The 26,178-nt window shown below is 42.8% G+C and overlaps 1 protein-coding gene across 2 annotated transcripts in view; it reads right to left on the bottom strand.

The window, feature by feature from the left end:
• Positions 1–326: 326 nt before the first annotated feature.
• ITPR2 (inositol 1,4,5-trisphosphate receptor type 2) overlaps positions 327–26,178 on the bottom strand; it is a 604,865-nt gene continuing 579,013 nt past the window's right edge. For both annotated transcript variants that reach the window (XM_004006770.5, XM_060413298.1), the window contains exons 56-57: positions 5,645–5,806; positions 327–4,945 (exon numbers count right to left, since the gene is read on the bottom strand). In XM_004006770.5, the coding sequence (XP_004006819.2) occupies positions 4,859–4,945; positions 5,645–5,806 (249 nt within the window). In that variant the 3' untranslated portion in view covers positions 327–4,858. The remainder of the gene's footprint in view (positions 4,946–5,644; positions 5,807–26,178) is intronic.

Below are 26,178 nucleotides of genomic sequence, written 5' to 3'. Positions count from 1 at the left end.
TCATTTTGATTTCAGCTGTGCCATGCTCTGGGGGTTAAGAACTAGGAAATTCTGGATGACCATATCATCTGTGCCCATGGAGCCCCTGCTGGGTGTCAGCACAATGTTGATATACTAGGAGGTGCTGGCCAATTGGGAGTCGGGCCAATTCCCAGTAAGCGTTGGGCACAATGGCCCACCTGAACTATCTTACCAGTGTGGTTCAAGCTGCCAAAGTTTTGTCCCCCAAGTCACCATGTAAAATAGCACTAGTAATGATTTTCATACCAATATAGTATTTAGAAACATTAAAAAATGACAAAGCACTTGAAGTATCACACACAAAAAAAGTTTTACAAATTCAACTTTATTAATAATAATTTATAAGTTATCTGGTCTTGACATATATTAGAATCATACTTTTTGAGGCAAATATGGCAATCTTCTACTGCAGGGGGAAAAAAGGCTTCTGGTGAAATGAGAAAAACTGGTATGATACTTTCATCCATTACTCAAGTCTGTGGAAACACTCAGTTCAGAGGTGAAATCTGGCTTTGTTTTCAGATTTCTTGAGTTTCACATGCATTTTAGCTCCCCTGCTCCATTTTGGTGTAGCGTACTTTCTTCTACTAAATGGTGTAGATTTACCAACAGTTCTTTCAGAGATAACAAATGAGTGACTGTGCTTAGTTGCTCAGTCGTGTCCAACTCTTTACAACCCCATGGACTACAGCCTGCCAGGCTCCTCTGTCTACGGGGATTCTCTAGGCAAGAATACTGAAGTGGGTTGCCATGCCCTCCTCCAGGGGATCTTCCGGACCCAGGAATTGAACCAGGTCTCCTGCATTGGGATTCTTTACCAGCTGAGCCACCAATGACTAGAGAGCCTCAACTGGCCTCAGGCATTTTCTTCAGAGTGGAATTAGGTATCAAATTTGTACACAGAAAGCTCCCCACATTAGCAGATGCAAACTAGTATATACAGAATGGATAAATAAGGCCTTACTGTATAGCACAGGGACCTATATTTAATATCTTGGGATAAACCATGATGAAAAGAATATGAAAAAATGTACATACATATATAACTGAAGCACTTTGCTGGACAGCAGAAATTGACATAACACTGTAAATCAACTATACTTCAATAAAATAAACTGAAAAAAAGAAAGCTCCCCATGGGTTTCCCCTTCCCTACGTACAATGCGCCCCTCACAGCTGCACTCATACTAGTCACTTTTCTGGTTCCTATGGGCACCTGCACTTGTGTTTAAGATGCCTGCTGCACGCCCTTTTTGCATTGCATTGAGTGTCAGGGCTTCCTGGAACAGGTCTGTGGGTCAGAATATGCTGATAGGCGATTCTGTAAAGATTTAAGGACTGCTGGAGGGAACACATCTCTTACGGATGCTCTCCACAAAGCCCTGTTCTTTGCATGTTTAAGGGTTATCTCTTGAGATTGCAATCTGTTAAATCATTATACCTGCGCAATATTTACTTACTTATGTCCCAGTCTACTGGGTCCCTGGAGGGTAAGCCCTGTTCATCCTACTATCTACCCTTTACTCTGTCTTTCCCCTAATCATACTACGTTATTACTAGCTCAGTTGTGTCTGACCCTTGGCGATCCCTGGGCTGTAGCCTGCCAGGCTCCTTTGTTCATGGAATTTCCCAGGCAAGAATGCTGGAGTGGGTTGCCATTTCCTCCTCCTGGAGATCTTCCATCCCCAGGGATTAAATCCGAGTCTCCTGCTTTGCGGAGGCGGGATTTTCACCACTGAGGCACCATGGAAGTCCTTCCCCTAATAACAGTGAAGTCCCAACGTGCACTTTCCCTCCCCAAGTCTCTAGATCCCCAATTGCTCTGCTTTTTCTCAGGCTTGGGGCATGGGGACAGAGGGTGGACCCTTTGGCATTACTGCTTCTAATAAAACAACTATAAACTAAAAAGAACAACCAAAACAATGAGTTGTGAGCTGAGAATATGGAAAAAAGCAAACAGTTCTGACTTGAGCAGAATATCTTCCTGATTTATCAATAATCCACCAGAAAATGCATCCTCATCACCAACAGAAAAGTTTCAGTATACAAGAAAATAAGCCCTTGTCTAAACAAACTTTTAAAAGGTAAAATATGTTAATTTTACACGTATAAAATTTATTTTTTAGTATTATAGTCTTAAAACATACCTGCATGAAACTCTTGGGCTTCAGAGTGGACTATGTAGGGGAATCAAATCCTTTTGAAATTAAAAATTATGTTCTGCAGAAACTGATACTTTTAAGCCAATATGGGTTTTAATAACAGTAAAACATTTCTCTCAACATCAAAATCAAAGATGATTGTACTTATTTTAATATCACTATATAAATATGAGAATGTTAATTGACACTTGTTTAGGTCAAATATTCCAGTTGCATTAACACACATATATAAAACAAATATAAATTTATAGTGAATGTCATGATTATCTGCTTCATCATGAATTTAATAGCCTGAAAGCTGCCTCTTTTGTTTGCTTTCGTTTATTTTACTTTAATAATCTCAAAGTATTGAGGAAGGAAAGAAGAAAAACACAACTGAGCAATATTTCAATTTTGATTAAATAAGAGTCTGGTTAGTTGCAATCCCTTCTGAATACTTCTCAGAGGAGAAAACACACTGTGATATGGTGACTTGCCACTCCACAGTGGTTGGAGAGGTTAGGCCATTTCTTGATAGCAGGTACATATCCAATGACTCATTTTCCCTAAAAAAAAAAAGTGTAAGAAAAAAGTAGGTAGTTCATCTGACAGGTTGCTCTCATCTGTACAAACCGATTTTTTTTCTTGATGCTGGGACATCTGTCAGAAACATGTTAGCTTGTGCTAAACAGAGATAGGTTCTGACACTGCAATATAGCCAGTATTTACTACTTTACCCTGCCTGTGAAACTCCCTACCTGCCTAGTTAAAATACTTTAAAAGGGTACTTTTCATCTAATACTGTTAATAACAAGAAGGGCCTTATTTTGTGGTTTTTTAAAAATGGCTGCTTTGGTCTACTTCAGTTTTGGTGAAGTCATTTAAAAATCAAACTGTGATATGGTTTAAAGTTTTAGTGAAGCATTAGGACTGAATGATGTAGAATTTCTCATATATTCACTGAATGCCCACTGGGTCCTAGGCTCTGTGTTGCATATAGCTCAGTTTCTGAGTACCCTGAGGATCGTGATCCTTCAGGGACCAGTCCAGAAAAATACTATCACATCAGAGTGAGGAATTTTTAACTTGGGGAGTTATTTGGAGAGGGGCATGTTATCAGCAGATTCAGTTCAAAGATTCACTGCTCTGGGTTTCCACAGCTTTCCTCCAAGTCTACATTTTAATGGGGTGTGGAAGAAGGATGGTTTTGGGCATCCTTTATCATCCTCCTAGACCGTGATTAGAGAATTTTAGAAGCCAATAGCTTAAACTACATTCCAATAATCCAAAAGCTTTAAAAAGGGGCATAGCGAATCCTGTCCAGACCTTAAACCTTGGTGGTAATAACACGAGAGTTTAAAAGGCAATATTTCATTCTTTTGGGGGCAGCAAACAGAAAAGGTCAGCTTGCTGAGCACCTCCCAGAGTCTGGTGTCAGTGCCTTGCTCTCTCACCATATGGCGGTTCTCCTAACACTTTCATGATGTGAATTTTGCTTTAGCATTCTAAAGACATAGTCTCTGAGACTAACACAGGCATGGCAGGTTATTTTCTCCCTCTACAAATTCTGGTTGCATAATTTAACATAAAAACAATTTGAGAAAGAGATTATTATCTTTTTACCTTTTGCAGAGCTCTTACTTATAGAGTTTAAAATATACAATTGAAATGTTGTATTTTCTGGAGTATTCAACACATTTCTTGGATTGTTTTCCTAACTGCAGGAATAGAATAAATAAAACCACTCAGTTCTTAAGCACAGCAAACATGAATCAAATAGCTTTTACTCCATATTTATAAAAGGCAATGCCACCATCATAAGTTTCTCTGTATTTCCTGTCACCTTTAAGCATTTTCATTTGTTAATCTCAATGTAGTTCAATAGCACACATACGTTCTCAAAAAATTCTTCTCTGGGGCTTACTGTCAGCTTTTTTGTTCCCAAATCTTTGATAGTCTTAGTCTCTACATGATTTGAAACATGATGTTAACAAATTATATGAAAGCCTCCTTTTGTGCTCTGTATTGACGAGAGTCCCTCTGAATCTGGGAGAAAGCAATCATATTCCAGTCGTGTTGTCAGCGGAGGGACATAAGCTCCAAAGCACTAGTTCCTAGGGCCATAAATCCATTGTGTTCCATGTTATAAATAAGGAAATTGCCTGTGATGGCTACGATTTGGAAGCATTAACATTTTTTATTTGCAGCTCTCATTTTTAATCTTTTTAGTTATTTCCCTTAGTAAAACTTAGCCACCAAAATATGACTTCCTGTATCACTGACCCAGATGCCATAATTAAAAGAAAGACATTCCAACCAATCATGACAAAGGTTGCAGTGAGCATTAAAGACAAAACAGACCCTTATCGATTCAGCCAAAGGTAGTTCTCTCTGCCCTGCATCTCTTCCCCCACTGCCTCCCTCCTCCTCTCACTGTCCACTGGAGCAAGCGGCTTCACTTTGCATTAAGAATGCGTGATGTGTGCTTTCTAGCGGCTGCATTTTAAGTTTGGTCTTCTCAACCATGAAAAACACAGTTAAAAATTGTTCTCCGAGCTAAACCACTCAACATCTTGGCACTTGGTTGTTTTTAACTTTTCAACAATAGGCACTGTTCACTCCCCTCCGTCTCAGTTCTTTATTCAGTGATCAGGCAGCACACTGATGAAAGGCTAGTCACGGCTGCCCCCATGGTATCAGTGTGGCGGCATGTGATGGTTCACATGGGGTGTGTTTGATCCGAGAAAGCCCAGTCTCTGCTTATTCTTCCTTTGTTCTGTCATCTGGGGGGAAAAGAGAGAGTGTATTAAGCTGATTTTTCTCACTCCTTCCCAGCGCTGGTGGAACACACAGTGTTGGGTAAATATTTCCCAGTGAATATTTATTGAAAAAGGGAAAATATTTTTAAAAATCAATTTCCATAGGCAGAGAAACACAGCAAACCCCTCTCTGTGGTTAAGAAAGAGGAACCATGGTTCTTTTAAAGCAGCCCCTGCTTGTCACATATCATCACTGCCATCAGCTTAGTCATTTTAAAAGCGACCACAGTTAACTTTTGATACTATTTTTACTAAGGCTAACAATCTTACGTGAGGAAGGGATTGACTGTAGCACTGAAATGATAGATACTAATGACGATCTACTTTTCTGATGAACTTAATAATTGCTGTGATGGCAGAATATACGATTTTTTATCAAAAAGTCCAAAGTGGTCCCTGTCTTTCAGTATGTGTTCCTTTTTCCCTGTTCCACAGAAGAAGTGTCACACAAGATGCGTGTGATAAGCAGAAGCAGCCTCTGCTTGCCGAGAGGTGGTTCTTACAACATAGCATGGGGTTTCTTTACTGTGATTTACAGTCCCGTGGATAACAATCTCACTGCCAGGATTCTCCAGTCTCTCTCACTCACAGTGGTGAAAGATTTCCCATCACCACCCCCACCCCCACCACCACCACCCAGCTCCATCTCCGAAGGGCACCCACCTGCTCCTTGAGTTCTGCCAGCTGACCGGACAGCTGTTTGACCAGACTCATGGTTGACTCCAGCTTCTCCTGCAGGTTCCGAATCTCGTTTTGCTCGCTGTCACCTTCATTGCTAACAAGGGACATGGCTCGCATCCGAGGAAACCAGTCCAAATTCTTCTCCTGAAAGCAAATAAATGTGCAGGAACAAGGGAATAAATATGGAAGGGAGCCTGAAGTTATGTAAAGAATGTTTAGAAGGGTTCATTATTATTAACATTTTGGAGAAGAAAATGGCAAGCATGAACAGAGGAGCCTGGTGGGCTACAGTTCATGGGGTCGCACAAAGTCGGACACAACGGAGCAACTGAACACATTATTAACATTCTTAGCACTTTCAAAGCAAAAGGTACTCTTTCTGGCCAGGGGTGGGGAGAGGTTGAAGGTGGGAATGAAGTGAAGGTTCCACATTAGTCTTCATGAGCTGAGGGAAGATTTTAAATATTGGAATGAATTTCTTATGGTTTACCCCGGAGGTCCCCAGTAAAGCATTTAGGACAGCATCCTGCAACCTGTAGGCAACTAGTGAATCTTGATGAATGATGAGCTATGCACTGGAGGCTGAGAAGAGCAGATCCAAATGTGTGTGGGGACAGTAAAGGCCTGAGCTGTTTATCCTCCCAACCCGATCCATGCCCTGGCGCAGAGGAGAAAGGGGTGGTGGAATAGGAGATGATAAAAGGCATGTTTCAGTTCCAGGTGTCCATGCCCATTTACCTCCCACTTCCCCAAGACAGGCTCTGGGGAAGAGGGAAGTGGGAGGGCATGGCCCTGGGTTAGCCTGTCTGCTCCCTTTGGAAACATTTTATTACAGTGGGGATGGGGTTTTAGAGTTAGACTTCCCCAGAGGGCAATAGCAGGTGCCACTTCTGTTTTTCCAGGCTGAGAGTGTAGGGGTGTGTGTGTGTAAGTGCACGTGTGTGTGTGTTCCCTCCATTGTGGTAAAAACAGATGGTTACCAAGATACTCACATCTCTTGAAAATTCTTCCTGATTGCCCAACATCATAGAATCCCTGTGAATTACTTGTATCCCATCTTTCAATCCTCAAGAAAGTTTCCCATTTTACAGATGAGGAATTGAGCAGTTCCAAGAGTTTAATTACCCTCACCACAAGCTAGGAATTGGCAGAGCTAGAGTTTGAAGGCAGGTTAGCCTTTTGGCTGGGTTTCCCTGGTGGCTCAGCAGTAAAGAATCCACCTGCAATACAAGGGACCCAGGTTTGATCCCTGGGTAGGGATCCAACACAGGAGGGGATGGCAACCCACTCCCATATTTTTTCCTGGAGAATCCCAAGGACAGAGGAGCCTGACAGGCTACAGCCCGTGGGGTTGCAGAGTCAGATGTGACTGAGCATACACACAAGCCTTTTAGCCACTGATCAGGAATCCCGGTCTATATTTACCTATTTCCTTAAATCACCTTCTCCCAGTATCCCTAGCAGTGACCTTCCTGCTTAAGATTCTTTCCACTCCAGAAAAGACCACTGCAGTGGCTACAAAGGCATCTGCCCAGCTGATGCCTAGAACAAGAGCAGGAAGAGTTCTTTCTTTCCCTAAGGGGAAAGGGGAAACGTCCAACCTCCGTACCTTGGCACTTCTGTCTAAATCTCATCTGGCCCTTTGGTTGGTTTCTTTGGTAGTTGTTAGTCAGAGAACAACACATTCTTTATAGTTCCTGACCCCCAATGGCAGTGGAAAGGGCTGATAAAGGATAGGATAAAATATTCAAGAGAGTTAAGCTGCATTTAAACAGCTGTAGCTAATTAGCATTTCAAAGGAGAATGGTAACTTATTCTGAAGTGCAGAGTGACAGCCAGATTTATTCGATTAGTGCTTCAACATCTATTGCCAGGTATTTAAAGATGAAAATCAGGTAAGACAAAATGTCTGCTCTCAAGGAGCTTGTGGCTTAGGACAGCCCTGCATGAAAAGTGGACTGGGTAGTCTGCCTGTCAAAATTCCCTGGGGTTGCTTGTAAAAAGAGCAGATTTCAACCCCACCACCTCTTATGAAATCAGAACCTCCTAGGGAGCCTGCATGATTTGTAGGTGCACTAAAGTTTTAAGAAGTCCGATCTATGGAGACATAGAAGATTAACAAGAACCACTAGGGCAGTGGCAGATTAGGGAGATGGAGTGAAAAAGGAAAGATGTGAAGTGGCTGGCATAAGGAATGGGAAAAGTGAGAAATGAAAGTGTTAGTTGCTCAGTTGTGTCCGACTCTTTGCAACCCCATGACCAGGCTCCTCTGTCCATGGGATTCTCTAGGCAAGAATACTGGAGTGGGTTGCCATTTCCTTTAACAGGAGATCTTCCTGACCCAGGGATCGAACCCAGGTATCCTGTCTTGCAGGCTGATTCTTTACTGTCTGAGCCACCGGGGAAGAGAAGCCAAATAGAGACCACTGAATGCTTGCAGGGCGGAGTGGGAAACCCTACCTTGGAATGACTCCATCAGAGATCAGGGCTCACCAACAGCCCAGGTGGGTGTGCAGCTGAGGCCAAGAGCTGAACTGATACAAGATGGTGTGTCCCCCAGAAAGGGCATCAGAATGACAAAGGTTATCGGGAAGCTAGGTATGTCAGCAGAGCAGTGGCTGGTGAGAGGAACACTAGTGTGTGGACTGGTAGGAGGGATGGATAATAGACAATCCAGTGAACTCCAGTTCTCTTATCTATTTAGAATCTGTATTATCTACTGTACTATCTCTTATCTGAATTTTACAAATGCAGAAACTGAGGCTAGCAAGCACAAGCTGGAATCAAGATTTCCCGGAGAAATATCAATAACCTCAGATATGCAGATGACACCACTCTTACGGCAGAAAGCAAAGAACTAAAGAGCCTCTAGATGAAAGTGAAAGAGGAGAGTGAAAAAGCTGGCTTAAAACTCAACTTGCAGAAAATTAAGATCATGGCATCTGGTCCCATCACTTCATGGCAAATAGATGGGGAAACAGTGGACACAGTGACAGACTTTATTTTTTGGGCTCCAAAATCACTGCAGATGGTGACTGCAGCCATGAAATTAAAAGACGCTTGCTCCTGGAAGAAGAGTTATAACCAACCTAGACAGCATATTAAAAAGCAGAGACATTACTTTGCCAACAAAGGTCCATATAGTCAAAGCTATGGCTTTTCCAGTAGTTATGTATGGATGGGAGAGTTGGACTATAAAGAAAGCTGAGCACCGAAGAATTGATGTTTTTGAACTGTGGTGTTGGAGAAGATTCTTATCCAACCAGTCCATCCGAAAGCAAATCAGTCCTGAATATTCATTGGAAGGACTGAAGCTGAAGGTGAAACTCCATTCCTTTGGCCACCTGATACAAAGAACTGACTCACTGGAAAAGACTCTGACGCTGGGAAAGACTGAAGGCGGGAGGAAAAGGGGACGAGAGAGGATGAGATGGTTGGATGGCATCCATGATTCAATGGACATGTGTTTGAGCAGACTCCAGGAGTTGCTGATGGACAGGGAGGCCTGGTGTGCTGCAGTCCATGGGGTTGCAAAGAGTCGGACACAACTGAGCGACTGAACTGAACTGAACTGAGGCTAGCAAATTATTTTGCTGGAAGCCCAACCCAGACCTGTCTGTATCTAGGCCTTCTGGCCAGAAAGGAGACTGTGGACAGAAAGTTGAATAATAATAAGGTAGGATAACTTCAGGAAATAAAAATACTAGAGTAAGAAAGTCTGAAATCTGATAAAATATCAGTGAATTTGAGGAGTTAGTATATCATGGGTATAGTTGGAGAACTTTAGTTGGAGAAGATGAAAAATTTCTGGAGATGGACAGTGGAGATGTTTGCATAATGATGTGAATGTACTGAACAGCACAAAACTTTACACATAAAATGGATTAAATGGGGCTTCCCTGGTGGTTCAGTGGCTAAGACTCCATGTTTACAATGCAGAGGGCCCAGGTTTGATCCCACATACTGCAGATAAAAGCTCCCAAGTGCCTTAACTAAAAAGAGTCTGTATGCCACAACGAACACTAAAGATCCTGCATGCTACAAGTAAGACCCAGTGCAGCCAAAAAAAAAAAAAATTAAAATGATATGCATATGTATACTCAGTCACTCAGCCATGTCCTACTCTTTGTGACACCAGGAACTGTAGCCCACCAGACTCCTCTGCCCATGGGATTTCCCAGGCAAGAATACTGGAGTAAGTTGCCATTTCCTTCTCCAGGGGATCTTCCGGACCCAGGGATCAAACCCGAGTCTCTTGTGTCTCCTGCATTGGCAGGTGGATTCTTTACCACTAGTGCCACTTAGGAAGCCCAGGATGGAACAGAAAGGTGTGACAGCCTCAGATGGCTGGCTGGATCTGGGCTGAGGAGGTACCAGGAGACATGATGGAGGTGGCGAAAACCTCAGCTTTTAGAACGTTTCCTAGAGAAACAGAGACAAACACTGTTCTAATACTTAGCTCATGGGAAAAGACCCCACTGGTGGGAAAGGATCGAGTGCAGGAGAAGTCGACAATAGAGGATGAGATGGATAGATGGCATCAGCAACTCAACGGACATGAGTTTGAACAAACTCCAGGACATAGTAGAAGACAGGGAAGCCTGGCATGTTGCAGTCCATGGGATTGCAACGAGTTGGACACGACTGAGCGACTGAACAATGACAACAATGCTTAGCAAAGATAACATGGGTGAGATGGAAACTGCCTCCAAAGAAGCTGCTATCATAGGTATCTCAGGGGCCAGGTCAGCTCAGTCCACAGTCTCTTGCTTTTGAGGAAACAAAAGCAGTTCTCAGGGGACCGCTGCCCCAGCCGGTTGGGCCACGGGACTCTTTTCCTTACACATTCTTTCTTCACTTGTTCCTTTGTTCATGTATTCATGGACTAATTCTTCCTTGTTGACCCTGCCTGTGCTAGGCACCGGGAGAACAATAGGGAGCCAAACCCAGTGCGATTCTTGTGCTGGTGGAATTGATAGTGATAGCCTAGGTGGAGGATAAGACTTCAGTCAAAGACGGTGAAAATAACGACAAATCCGACTTAAGTGCTGGGGAGGAGTCGCCTGGCTCCACTGTCCTTTCTTCTAAGCTCCCCAAAATCATTCTCTCTTCTAACCGTCTGGTTTCTCTCATCTGTCTTCCTTTCACTGCCTGTATCTTTCTCTGTGTATGTTTGCTTGGTTCTCAGCCTTTTCTCCACTCATTTTATACTGTTTCAGTCCTCTTTTTCTCTGTATACCAACTGACTATAACCTGAAACTAAAATATAATGTGTCATTAAGATTTTTTTCATAATTGAATGCTTTCCGGTTCCTTTTCTTAATTTTTAGGAACCTGACTTGAATGCCTTGCATCTCACTAAAATAACAAAAAATAAGCACCCTAAATTCATTATCTTTTGTCCTCTTTCTACAAAAAAGCCAGCCTTTTAAAAAGAAATGTTCACAACTGATTTCTCCTAGTACAGAAAGTGTATTCCTTTCACCAAAAAGTAACTAAAATCCAAACAAGTTCTTAGAATAAATGCTGCACGTGGCTTTTCACAGAAAGTGGTTTCCAATGAAATACCCCAAACTTCCTCTCTCTACTCCAATGTCACAAGGAGCAGCTTCCACAGGAGGCTCAGCCTGAGCAGGGTGAGAAAGGAAACCCTGGACTTTATTCTGAGCCAGAACCACAGGACAGACACCCAGAACACTGGCTGGTTAACAAGACACCACTCACTCACCGTGTTGACTTGTAACATGGCTGCCATCTAACAAAGCAGTTTGATTTGATTTGTTATTTCTTGGTTACTCACATAGGTTATATCCAGCCTGTGATCATGCTCATGATTAGTAAATTCCCATGGTGACTTTGGTTAGTCAATATGACATCATTTCTTCGATTCACCAGGAATGAATATGTTTGACCACAGGGTAGTATAAAGTTGGGAAGTTACAGATTAAGTGTTAGTTTCTGAGGTTACAACTTACGATCCTAGAAACTTGGTGAGTGGAAAGCGAAGCTTTTCAAAGGTACCAAAATGCAACTCCGAGAGATGAAGGGACAGAGAGCATGGCAGCTGTGATCCTCTTGCTATCCCTAAATTTTAATAATAATGCATCTTCTTAGAAGACCAGAAGATGGATAGATAGCGTAAAAACCTTTCAAATAGTCCTTTTAACAGTCAGATCAATTTGCTTTATTTAATTTTGTAGGTATTCAGTAAATGATTGGGTTGTCAGAGTCAGTCAGAGCTTATCTGTGCTGTCTTTATAATTTGTCCTTAAATGTGATACCCCATCTTCAGGAAAGAGGCCACACAATATCAAGGAAAAGGCACTGATCTAGGAATCAGGACACCTGGGTTCTGATTTTAGTTCAACCAAAAATGAACTATGTGACAGAAGGAGGGTGGGGAGCCTTATTCTCCAAATCCAAGTTTCCTCGTCTGTAAAACCAGAATGTTAACCCTGGGTGGTCTCTATGTCTCTTCCAACTCATCATTCCATGAGTTATGAATTCAAAACTTTAAAAATCAGATTGCTGAGACAAGCCCTAAGCTTGCCAACTGAGCAAACAGAAACATAGCATTTAGGCTAGAAGCAACCTTGAAACCACATAACCCAAGCTCAGCACATTACAGATGCCCAGTCTGGATCCTAGAAAGTTTAGGTTTCCTTGAGGTCTCACAGCTGTTCCTCTGTACTTGATTTCCACTTCTGGAAAAGTCCTTCAATTTAATGTAGTGGAACAGCTCTTACATAATGTAACCTAGCCCTGCTGATGTTTAATTGACGACAGGCTCAAAAAAACATAGAGTGTAATGATTTCTCTCCGTATCACAATGAGATTGAAAAGTAGAATAAGATTGAGTTCAGTGAGCCAAACATTGGAGAAATTGTCTTATGTCTCTTTAATGTGTACTAGGTACACATTAAATGATGCCTGGGACAAATTGGGAGTTTTGAATTAACAAATATATGCTGCTATATATAAGACAGATAAACAACAAGGACCTACTGTATAGCACAGGGAACTGTATTTGATATCTTACAATAATCTATAATAGAAAAGAATCTGAAAACAATACATACATCTCTCTCTCTCTATATATATATAACTGAATCACTTTGCTGTATACCTGAAACACTGTAAATCAGTTCAGTTCAGTTCAGTCGCTCAGTCGTGTCTGACTCTTTGCGACCCCATGAATCGCAGCACGCCAGGCCTCCCTGTCCATCACAAACTCCAGGAGTTCACTCAGACTCACGTCCATCGAGTCGGTGATGCCATCCAGCCATCTCATCAACTATACTTTAATTTCAAAAAAATGTGAAAAAAAAGTTGCCTGCATGTAAGTTAAAGAGAATGCAAGCACTGTAGTTCTGTATCATAGTAATAATCCCATTTTTAGCTGCTTGGCAAGTGTCAGCCACTTAAGTCATGCTACGGCCAATACCCACAAAAATTCCATAAGGTTGAGACTGTTGCCAGCCCCATTTTACAGAAGACAACACTGAGACAGGAAGAGGATTAGTTACTGGCCAAGGCCACCACAGAGTGGTGGTAAATGGCTGGGCCAAGCTTTGGCCTCCGCCCTAGGTGACTGGAAATCTTGTACTCTTTTCACTACCCTGGACTATTTCTCCACGTCCAATAGAGATGCCAAATGCTTAGCTTCTCACCTTGCCAGAGAAACTAGAGACTACCCAAGGGCTCAGTGGGTAAAGAATCCACCTACAGTGCAGGAGACACAGGAAACACGGGTTTGATCCCTGGTTTGGGAATATCTCCTGGAGGAAGAAAATGGCAGCCCACTCCAGTATTCTTCCCTGGAGAATCCGATGAACAGAGGAGCCTGGCAGGCTATAGTCCAAAGGGTCACAAAGAGTCAGACACGACTGACTGACTAAGCATGCACCACAGTGAGAATATATTTTATAACTTGAATTCCCCTGATATTTCTTCTGGGTAGGCTAAAGATTTATTTATTGAAAATCAGAAATAAATGCTTTAGGCATTGTATCAGAAATGTAGATGCAGATACTGTGGAAATACATTGATTGACCCTTGACATTAGCTGCGATTTTGCAGACTGCTCTGAAATATTGCTAATGAGAGGTACCACTGAACGCACCATTGTACTGTGCTGTACTGGAATACTGATAAACCACTGTACATGTATCTTTACCTCCACTTCCAGACTCTCTATGCTTAATACATGCTGTCACAAGACCATTTGCAAAGGTTTTTCTTGGTTACCATCCTCTTCTAAGCCTTAAATTTACACTGCAGTTTCTATTCTAAAACTGTATGTGAAGCCTCCTAGGCTGAGGAGCATAACCATCTGCCCAAAGCCTCATTGTGACCCACTACATTCCTCTCTTGGCACTTCTGGTTTCAAGATGTCAGCAGAAATGGCTCTCAAAAGGAACACCAGCAATGCTAATACTATCTACTCACTGGAAGGTCCCTGAGGGAAAGACACTATTCCTGCTTTCCTGGAACTTCACAGACCAAGGCCAATAATCTGGAAGAAGGATTCTTTCTGATTACTTCTGTAATCATATGATTACTTCTGAAGTCAAAGTAATCATGTGGGTTAATGGGAAATGAGTCATATAGCCCATCCCAGCCTCTGCTCCATTGAAGGAGGGGCATGGTGGGCCTCCCACCCTCCAACCAATATGGCGGCCTTGCTGGCAGGTGAGACGTTGTCTCAAACCCTTAAGGAACACCCACAACACTGGCATTTGGACTTCTAGCTTTGTTCCTAGTGAACACTCCACCTGTATGTGACCAGAGTTGCTTAATCTGGACAACAAAAAGGCTGATTCTCACAGGGCTTTGCACACAGACCCTGGGTTAAAGGGAAGGAAGGATGAGCTGGGAAACACACTCTTGTCTGACAAACACCGGGGACTGTCAGTGAAAGAAAGGGTCCAGCTGTGTCCTTTGAAGCTAAAACGCTATTCTTGGATTGATAAATAAATGAGAAACTTGTCAACTAATTCTAAAAAAAGGGAGGGAATAAGAGTAAAAATTTTGCTGTGTTAGAAAAATAGCACATTCCAGGACTGGAAGATTCATTTGCCACCCTTTATTAACTGCATCTTCCTTCTGTCTCTGTTTATTCTGTTCTGTATCTTCCCTTCTGCAACTGAGTTCCTGAAACTCTGGCAGAGTACCCGACATGGGTGGCTTGAGAAATTTAAAATATGTTAGTTATTCAAGACAAATCTGTATGAAAGTTTTTGTAAAGCAACAAACTCCTTTACGGTGTCATGTTCAAGCTTTGAAATATTTTACAAATCTAAAGGTGTGGATGTCATGTTTGCATTGTGTATGTGAAAGTGGTTTGAATCTTACAAGGTGGAGATATGGATGTGTGTTGTATCAGTCATGTCTGACTCTTTGCGACCCCATGCACTGTAGCCCGCCAGGCTCCTCTGTCCATGGGATTTTCCCAGCAAGAATACTGGAGTGGGTTGCCACTTCCTTCTCCAGAGGATCTTCCCAACCCAGGGATCGAACTCGTATCTCTTGCATCTCCTGGCATTGGCAGGAGGATTCTTTACCACTAGTACCACCTGGGAAGCCCTGAACCTTACAAAGCGAGGTACAAACGTCAAAGATCCTTGGACTGCTGAACAGATTGCACAGAGGCAGGAATCTGTCCCTTAGAGGCATTTGACAAAGGCTGAAAAGCAAGAGACCTTGACATCCCGGCAGGGCTCTTGCCTGACCCCTTTTCATGGCCCTGCCTCCAGGGGGCTGCTGGCGTGGGAGCCCTCCAGGGACAAGGCCTACTTTACCCAGTCCCTGCTCCCAAGGTCCAGCAGAAGTACCACTGAAAGAGGGATGGTGGAATGAAAATGACTTAACAGGCTACTGATCTCGGCAGGGCCCCAGGCTGGTAGTCCAAGTCTCAGCTGGGAGGGACTGGACACCAGTCCAGTTTCTGAGTCCCCTTGTTTTATATGCAGCATCACCGCGGTGGGAGCGGCTGGCCCGGGCCCAGCACAGGGGGTGCAGGAAGGCACTGCTCATGGCCTGGCAGGCTCAGTTTCTGCGGCAATGAAAGCCTGAATGCCCGCCTTCTGTGGCTTCCTCATCTTCGGAGCCAGAGCAAAGCAAGTGAGTGTGGACCTCATCGGCTGCAAAGAGGGTTAAAACAGTTCAACCAACGTTTACAGAAGAGTGTCAGAAAAAGTGCTGGACTCAAGTTTCAGACTCATGGGTTGAGATTTCTGTTCTTAAACATTTCCAGACTTTTTTTTTTTTTTTTAAAGGTATCTAGGTGCTGGTAAAAAAAGAAGAAAATGAAATCAGTTGCTTAGTCATATCCACCAGGCTCCTCTGTCCATGGAATTCTCCAGACAAGAATACTGGAGTGGGCTGCCATTTCCTCCTCCAGGGGATCCTCCTCCTTCCGGACCCAAGGACAGAACATGGGTCTCCTGCTTTACAGGCAGATTCTTTACTGTCTGAGCCACCAGGGAAGCCCCAGGTGCTGGTAAAGTCAGCCGCTCATGGGGACTTTGGCCTCCTTCAACGGGCAAGAGGCACTGCATGTACTAGGTCAACTCACAGGTCACTGCCTAAGGGTGGTCTACATGCTGGATGGTGGGCTCCAGCTGCTTGGAGGTTGAGAGAACTGTGATTGCCAAGGCCCATCTAACCCAGCAACCTGAAAATGCACTGATTTTGAAAAGCAGGGCTCTCAGTGGTGACCTGGAATAGGTTACCATCTGATGATATCACAAGGCTTGTGCCCCTGGGAGTGAGCAGTAAATGTCATCACTGACAGCAGGAAGGACCATGAGCAGAGCCCACAGCCCCGGGGCACCCACCTTGCTTCCTAGCCTGATCCTACTCCCTCTCTGCTTCCCAGGGCTCCCTCTTAGCCGCATCATGTCTGTCCACAACTGTAGGGCAGTGGCTGCGCTCAAACTGAAAGTGCCTGTGGATTCTCTTTTGGTCTCAGACTTCCCACCTCTGATGCAGCTAACCATGGCCCTCGGGTGTCTACACAACGCAACAGCTACATCCACAAATGGAGGAGTTCTGATCTGCTCCCAGACATCAGGGCACCCAAGGAAGCAGCTGCACTGAGAAGAGACAGTGGTCCATGGCTGGGAGGGCTGAGAGGGCCCCGGACCCAACACAGCTTAGGGCAGCTGGGAGCTATAGTTCTCTTGTCAGTATCTAGCCCTATTGCTAGGTCAGGAACATCGAGGGGCAGAAGGGCTCTGGTTGCGGGAGCAGCTGGGATGTAGGGTTTCTGGAGGTGATGGACCTTACCTTGAGCAGCAACCAGGTGGGCAATCACTCAGAGACAGAGGAGGGGAGTCCAGCACCCAGAGCTGCTTTAAGCACTGGCCAGCTGATCCCGAGATACACAGCAGCCCCAGAGGCAGGGACTGAAACAGTCAAAGGTCTGAGGATGCAGTGATGGGAGGCTTGTCTGCCAAATGGCTGTGAGTGATCAAGGAATCAAAGGGCCTGCCTTTCTCCTAGATTCCTCTTGCTGGTTTTCCTAGAGAAGTGTTAAGTGGGAAGCATTCTGACCACAAAGGAAAAGTAAACAAATAAGAAAAGCTTGTGTAACAGAGGAAACCGTCCTCGTCAGGGACACTGGGCAGCTCCAAAGTCCTACCTGTGGGCTTCCTCAGAGCAGGTTATTTCCCTTCTTGTTTGTGGTTTTCTTTTCCTGTCAGTTCATAACTCCACTTACTCAATATTTTTGCTCTTGGGACTTTAACCCTTTCTTTGTCTTATTATTTGTTAATTTCCATATTGATTCTCATAAGTTACTCTCTCAGCCTTTTTATCAAAGAATATATTTACTTTCTTCTGCAAATAACCTCAAGTATGAGCATTTGCAAATCTCACTAGGACAGAAGAAAACTGGAGATTTCTTCATGGTGGGATTGTACTCTGAAAGAATTCTGAGAGAAAGTATTCTGAACAGAGTATTGAATACTCCAGTGGTCATCTGTCCAACTTCTGGCTGCCTAACACCTGCTGCCTCCTGTGCCTGAGGAAACCGCTACTGGGGGTCATGATGGGAGGCTGGGTGCAGCGTCCTGCTCTGGAAGCTGAAAAGGCTGACACCCGTCTGTCCTCTCTGAGGCAGTCAGAGAGCAGTCATATGACTTATGAGTGCCCACTAGTTGCTCCTGCTTGAGATTTGGATGTGAAACAAGTGCTAGCAAGAAGAATTCTTTTTGTTCACAATGGGTGAAAGAGTGACTTCTGGTTGTGAGGACACCATTCGTGCCAAGGCCGACTTCCAGGACACTGCAACATGGCAGGGGCATCTTCCCTCCAGCCAGCCTGGCCCAACCTGGGACTTTCTGGCCAGTTCACTTGGTCTGGATTGTGCCCTGGTGGGCCTGGTTGCCACTTTCCTCTTAATTCTGTGCGTCCCTTCCACAAATCAGTTGTTACTGTTTAAAGACTCTTGATGGGTGCAAGTGTCAAGAGACCTACAGGACCAGGTGCTAATTTAACACTGGCAAATTCTGTCCAGAATAAAGATGATAAAATTTTACAGTGACTAAGGTCCTACCAAGTCACAGGTGTGTCCTTAGTCGCTCAGTCTTGTCTGACTCTTTGTGACCCCATGGACTGTAGCCCACCAGGCTCCTCTGTCCATTGGGATTCTCCAGGCAAGAATACTGGGCGCAGGGGAGGGGGGAGTTGCCATGCCCTCCTCCAAGCGGTCTTCCCAACTCAGAATTGAACCCAGGTCTCCTGCATTGCAGGAGGATTATTTACCATTTAAGCTACCAGGGAAGCCCAAGAATACTGGAGTCGGTAGCCTATCCCTTCTCTAGGGGATCTTCCCAACCCAAGAATTGAACTGAGGTCTCCTGCATTAGAGGTGAATTCTTTACCAGCTGAGCTACCAGGGAAACCCTATCTAAGTCATACAGCTAACTAGTTATTATATAATAATTGTATTCAATAATATCATAGCTATGGGAGAATTATCATCATCCCATAAATAAAATATCATAATCATATCATAATATCATGTCATACATAATTAATATTACTGATTAATTATGGGATCATCAAACAGAGAAGAAATTCATAAAGTGTTTAGCTTATAAGCCCTTTAGAGGGCAGTATTTCTTTCTGGTGTCTTCTTGCATCTTCCATTTCTATGTCCTTGGCACTAGGTATCTACTGTTGGTAAAACAGATGCATGATAAGGAGTTGCCGTATACAGTGCAAATGAACATATGTAAACACAGTAACCTGAATTTTTTAATAAGACATATTTTATTATGAATGGTTCCCTTTCCTTTTTGTTCTTTATTCATCCAAAGCAAAAAGACCTCCTTCCTCTCTTTCTTCAAATGTATTTAATGAGCACCTGCCATGTAGTCAATACCGTTCTAAGCTCTGGGTAAAGCAAATAAGCAGCTCAGAAAGGACCCACTTCCATTCTAATGAAAGATGAATAAGGGGATGAAGACAATAACAAATGAAAACAATTTCAGATAAGGGTAAGTACTATGAATAAAATCGTGGTTTGAAGCGTTATCTTTAGAGAAGAGGGGGCTACTGTGGATTGAACTGGCTGTAAAGGGTGCTCTGAACTAATGGGTCAGAGTTTCAGGCAGAAGGAACACTCATGCAAAGGCCCCAAGGTTCGAAATGAGGCTGGCATATCTGGGGAACGAAAAACAAACAAAACTAGACTGTGCTACCAAGGAAGAGATAGAGAGAAGAGAGAAGGTGCCAGAGGGGGACAGGGGCCAGTTATGGAGAGGCCTGGAGGTGGTGGGAGCCGAGGAGAATTTTGACTCCCAACAGTGGAATGGCATTTCCTGGTTTGCAGCAAACACATACACACATACACATGCATTCAACACACACATACACATTCAACACACACACACACACACACACACACACACACACAAGTTAAACAAAACATTTTGGCTGCTGCATGAAGAACAGACATGGGAGACTTCCATTTGGAGAGCACCATCTCCAGGTGGGCATTCTTGAGGGCTTCGGCAAGGGGGTGGGCAGGAGTAGGGCACAGGGAAGTGCTTCCACAATACTGTCAGCCCCCGGGGGGCTTTGAAGGCAGCCACTGAGTGTTTGGAAATGCATGCTTGACAGGCAACACCTTTCCTGGAGGATAAGACTGCATTCAAAGAGCTCAAAATATTTGGTTTGCATGGTTAATGTGATAGGTAGACTGGACAATTCAGCCCCTAAATGGATTACTGGGTTAGAACTTCACAGCTGCTCTCCCACCGGAGAGAGCTGGGTTGTGCCACTGTGCCCATCTCTGAGTCCAGTGACACCACATTGGCAGCCTGAAATCAGCCATGGCGGGAAATGGGCAATGCTACCACCATGGCATTCCTGGTACCCCCAGACTGGTCGTTAAACATTAGTGCAGTACTAGAACGTCTCCTATTAATAGAGATGGAGGGAGCCTTAAAGATAGTTTAAATTAAACCACTAATTCCAAAGTCACAAACCAGAAGATCATGGCAGAACCAAGGTGACAACTCCTGATAGCGAGTTGGCCAAAAATTTTGTTTGGATTTTTCTGTAACATCATACAAAAATCCCCAAAAAACTTTTTGGCCAACCCATATATCAACTTCAGGAGATGTCACCAACCGAATTCTTAGTTTACAGAGTTCATATAAGTGCCATTTTTTTTTATTACTGACTTTTCTTTTTTGATTTTAAAGAACTGGATGATCTTAATCTAAACATACTTCTCATTGTCATAATTGAGGAGAGTAATATTCAAAATACATATATAAATACAGAACAACAAAGATTCAGGAAGAAAGCTTAAACTATGAATGTTGTAAACTAAAAATTCAGTTGGTGACGTCTCCTTAAGTCAAGAGACTTTTAAGGTCAGGGATTTCTTTGATGTGTTGGGTTGGTTAAAAAGTCTGGGATTTTGTACAATGTTACAGAAAAATGCTGAATAACAAGTAGCAACATAAGCAGTAACATGTAGATCAAAGCACCTTTTTCTGATATTTTGACAGGACTCTCCAGAAACTTTGCTCAAATATCATCATTCATTGCTACTGTACATGATTTAATATGAAGTAAATTAAGAATAATACATTTATTTTTAAAAATAATAGTCAATTTATAGGTAGAGCTCAGGGGAAGTTTTATGGAGACACACATATAAAATGTCTATACAGAAAACTTAGAGAAAAAACATTCCCAGAAATTCTTTTACACCAGAGTCAAAGGCAACACAATAAAAAATGGAATTAAAATCTGTTTTAGTAACTCCATCTGTTACTGTTTGAACTTCACTGTCTTTCATACGTCATATACATGTATCACATATACGTATGTGTCTATGTATATATACATATGGGCTTCCCCGGCGGCTCAGTGGTAAAGAATCCGCCTGCAATGTAGAAGATGTGGGTTCGATCCCTGGGTCAGGAAGATCCCCTGAAGGAGGGTACAGCAACCCACTCTAGTATTTCTCCCTGGAGAACCCCTTGGACAGAGGAGCCTGGTGGGCTACAGTCCATAGGGTCAAAAAGAGTCAGACACGACTGAAGTGACTTAACACTGCATGTGTATATACACAGCACATACAGGTTTGTCTGAAACAAACAAAAAAATGAGTAAATCTTTGAAAAGACCACTTAAATTCCTCCTCTGGAATTAAAAAAAAAAAAAAAAAAGAATGTCCTTTTTCCCCCCATGAAAGTAAGCTATATAATGAATTGTCACCAAATCTCAAAATCACACACACAAGCAGTGAAGGGTCCAGCACATGGTTATCACTGCAGGGCTTCACCCGTCATAATCTGATTAGACTGAGTTTGCAGCTGGCCAGCTCACCAGCTGACGTTCTTATACGAGCCTGTAATATGAAGACGTTTTATCAAATTGTGCTTTTAACTTGCTTGGTTTATTGTAAAGTCTTTCTCCTTGTCTTCAAAATACTACCAAAGCAAAGGAAAAGAGTTAGTGGTCCTTAAGTGTGTCTATCTTGGGCTAGCAGCCTTAACATCAAATGGGAAGCAGAGGTGCAGATTCTCAGGCCACAACCCAGACTTGCAGAATCAGGTGCTCTAAGGTTAGGGCCCCGTAATCTATGCTTTAACAAGCCCTCTGGGTGATCCTGATGTGTACTACAGTCTGAGAATAACCACTTTAAATAATTCAAGACCTAACCAGTAATATCATCACTAAGTACTGGATGAACCTGAACAAAAATCCTTAACTGTATTCCTGTACATATTGAGTAATCAAACAATTTGTAGGCTAAATAGGGACACATTTGGGCTTGAAAGGAGTGTTAGTAAAAATTCTGCAGAGACAATGGCATAACCAGAATCGTTCCCATCAAAACTATGGTCCCTCATGTTTCCTTGAAAACCGAGACTATCATTTACAGTATCTGGACCAATCCGTTAGGAGAATGAAAGAGTTCCATATCTGGGCAGCCTGGAGATAAGAAAACTGCATTTATGAGGCTTCCCTGGCGGCTCAATGGTGAAGGATCCGCCTGCCAACAGGAGACCCGGGTTTGACCCCTGGTCGGGGAAGATTCCACATGCCCCAGAGCAACTAAGCCTGTGCACCACAACTACCGAAGCCCACGCACCTAGAGCCTGTGCTCGGCAACGAGACCACACGAGGAGCCCACACACTGCAACGAAGAGTAGCCCCTGCACACAGTAACTAGAGAAAGCCTGCGTGTAGCAACGAAGACCCAGCTCAGCTTAAACAAACAGAATTACATAAAAAAAGACAACTGCATCTATGGACATAAATTGCTGAAAGGATATTTGTGAGATATTATCTACTATGAAGTCATATTTAGGTCACTTGTAAATTGCCTATAAAAATGGGTTTTGATACATTCTCATGGCAGTTGTCCATGCCTGCCTTGCTCATTTCATTATTTCTCATTCTTTTTCTTTTTTAAAGTGGATGGATATTAATAAGCCCCTGAAATCTCTCTTTGATGCCAATGAACTTCTGCTAAGAAAATCCAAATTTGTTCCTTTAGTTTTTATCATCACTGGTCTCTCTATCAGTCCCTGAATTGTTTAAAAAATCTATCATGAACAGCTTCAGCATGGTCCCAATCAAGATCTGGAGTGGCTTTTCATAGGTCAGTCTCTAAGCACAATAGAATTCAAAACACTTTCTAACACCGCACACAAAAATAAACTCAAAATGGATTAAAGATCTACGTGTAAGACCAGAAACTATAAAACTCCTAGAGGAGAACATAGGCAAAACACTCTCCGACATAAATCACAGCAGGATCCTCTATGACCCACCTCCCAGAATACTGGAAATAAAAGCAAAAATAAACAAATGGGATCTAATTAAAATTAAAAGCTTCTGCACAACAAAGGAAACTGTAAGCAAGGTGAAAAGACAGCCTTCGGAATGGGAGAAAATAATAGCAAATGAAGCAACTGACAAACAACTAATCTCAAAAACATACAAGTGACTCATGCAGCTCAATTCCAGAAAAATAAACGACCCAATCAAACAATGGGCCAAAGAACTAAATAGACATTTCTCCAAAGAAGACATACAGATGGCTAACAAACACATGAAAAGATGCTCAATATCACTCATTATCAGAGAAATGCAAATCAAGACAACAATGAGATACCATTTCACACCAGTCAGAATGGCTGCGATCCAAAAGTCTACAAGCAATAAATGCTGGAGAGGGTGTGGAGAAAAGGGAACCCTCTTACATTGTTGGTGGGAATGCAAACTAGAACAGCCACTATGGAGAACAGTGTGGAGATTCCTTAAAAACCTGGAAATAGAACTGCCTTATGACCCAGAAATCCCCCTGCTGGGCATACACACTGAGGAAACCAGAATTGAAAGAGACACATGTACCCCAATGTTCATCACAGCACTGTTTATAATAGCCAGGACATGGAAGCAACCTAGATGTCCATCAGCAGATGAATGGATAGGAAAGCTGTGGTACATATACATAATGGAGTATTACTCAGCCATTAAAAAGAATACATTTGAATCAGTTCTAAAGAGGTAGATGAAACTGGATCCGATTATACAGAGTGAAGTAAGTCAGAAAGAAAAACACCAATACAGTATACTAACACATATACATGGAATTTAGAAAGATGGTAATGATAACCCTGTACATGAGACAGCAAAAGAGACACAGAGGTATAGAACAGACTTTTGGATTCTGTGGGAGAGGGAGAGGGTAGGATGATTTGGGAGAATGGCATTGAAACATGTATAATTACATGTAAGAAATGAATCACCAGTCTAGGTTCGATGCAGGATACAGGATGCTTGGGGCTGGTGCACTGGGATGACCCAGAGAGATGGTTTGGGGAGGGAGGTGGGAGGGGGGCTCAGGATTGGGAACTCATGTACACCTGTGGCGGATTCATGTTTATGTATGGCAAAACCAATACAGTATTGTAAAAGTAAAATAAAGTAAAATAAAATAAATAAATAATAAAATAAAAAAATAAAAACAAACAAATGGGACCTAATCAAATGTACAAGATTTTGCACAGCAAAGGAAACCATAGCAAAATGAAAAGACAACCTATGGAGTGGGAGTAAATATTCACCAATGATGCAACAGACAAGGGCTTAGTCTCCAAAATACATAAACAGCTCATACAACTCAACAACAAAAAAACAAACAACCCAACTGAAAGATGGGCAGAAGACCTTAATAGACATCTTTCCAAGGAAGACATACAGATGCCCAATAGGCACATCACAAGATGGTCAACATCACTAATTATTAGAGAGATTACAGATTAAAACTATAATGAGGTACCACTTTACACCAATCAGAATGACCATCATTAAGAAATCTACAAATAACAAACATCTGAGAAAAGGGAACCCTTCTACACTGTGGTGGAAATGTAAGTTGGTACAGCTACTATGATAAACAGTGTGAAGGTTCCTCAGAAAACTAAAAATAGAAGTAGCAAATGATCCAGCAACTCCACTTACGGGCATGAAGAAAAACCTATAATTCAAAAAGATACATGTACCCCTAATGTTCATAGCAGCACCATTTACAATAGCCAAGATATGGAAACAACTTCAACGTCCATCAACAAATAAATGGATAAAGAAGATGTGGTACCTATATAAAATGGAATCTTGTTCAACCATAAAAATAATATTAATATCATTTACAGCTAGATCCAACTGGAGATTATTATACTAAGTGAAGAAAGTCAAAAAGAGAAAGACAAATATCATATGATACCACTTTTATATGGAATCTAAAGTATGGTACAAATGAAACTATCTACAAAACAGAAACAGACTCACAGACACAGATCAGACTGTGGTTGCCAAGGAGGAGGGAGAGGGATGCACTGGGAGTTTGGGGTTGGTAGATGCAAACTGGGGAAGGCAATGGCACCCCACTCCAGTACTCTTGCCTGGAAAATCCCACGGATGGAGGAGTGTGGTAGGCTGCAGTCCACGCGGTCTTGAAGAGGCAGACACGACTGAGCAACTTCACTTTCACTTTTCACTTTCATGCATTGGAGAAGGAAATGGCAACCCACTCCAGTGTTCTTGCATGGATAATCCCAGGGACGGGGGAGCCTGGTGGGCTGCCGTCTCTGGGGTCACACAGAGTCGGACAAAACTGAAGCGACTTAGCAGCAGATGCAAACTATTACATTTAGAATGGATAAACAAGGTCCTATTGTAACAGCACAGGGAACTATATTCAATCTCCTGGGACAAACCATAATGGAAAAGAACATAAAAAAAGAATGTAGATATGTGTACAGTTGAGTCACTTTGTTGTAATACAGAAATTAGCACAAAATTGTAAATCAACTATACTTCAATAAAAAAACAGAAAATAAAAAAGATCTGGAGTGTCTATTTGGGGATAGTATGATACTGAGACCTAAAAACAAATTCGGAGTTGGGCCAACGTGATGTGCCAGGTTGTACCAAAGAAATCTTACACTCGGATCATTTTCATTAGCATCAACGAGCTAATATATTTTCACTATAGTTTTTGCAAAGGGCATTATATGGATTGAAGGAGGCTGAATAAAAAACTCTTGAGTCAGAACCAACACGTTTTTCTGGGATAGGGGCAAACAGGATGTGACGTCAACATGGGACTGAACTCTTAAGTCTGATGATAGCTTGCAGGGTATAGCACTGACCACTGTCGAGCTGGCTCAGGGACTTAGAAGAGCTGCAGGTTGGTGCATAGGCTTCCAGGTAGCACTAGTGGTCAAGAACCCACCTGCCGAATGCAAGAGATACAGGAGACCTGGGTTGGGAAGATCCCCCGCAGGAGGGCATGGCAACTCACTCCAGCATTCTTGACTGGAGAATCCCATGGACAGAGGAACCTGGCAGGCTACGGTCCACAGGGTCACAAAGAGTCGGACACGACTGGAGTGACTTAACACACATGCACGCGTGCTGGATGGCGCACAGTTTGACTTCGACTGTCAAAGCATCAACAGCTGGCCACTGGG

Source organism: Ovis aries, chromosome 3 (assembly GCF_016772045.2).
Source record: "Ovis aries strain OAR_USU_Benz2616 breed Rambouillet chromosome 3, ARS-UI_Ramb_v3.0, whole genome shotgun sequence".
Lineage (NCBI taxonomy): Eukaryota > Metazoa > Chordata > Mammalia > Artiodactyla > Bovidae > Ovis > Ovis aries.
This window is presented reverse-complemented; position numbering and strand designations above follow the sequence as displayed.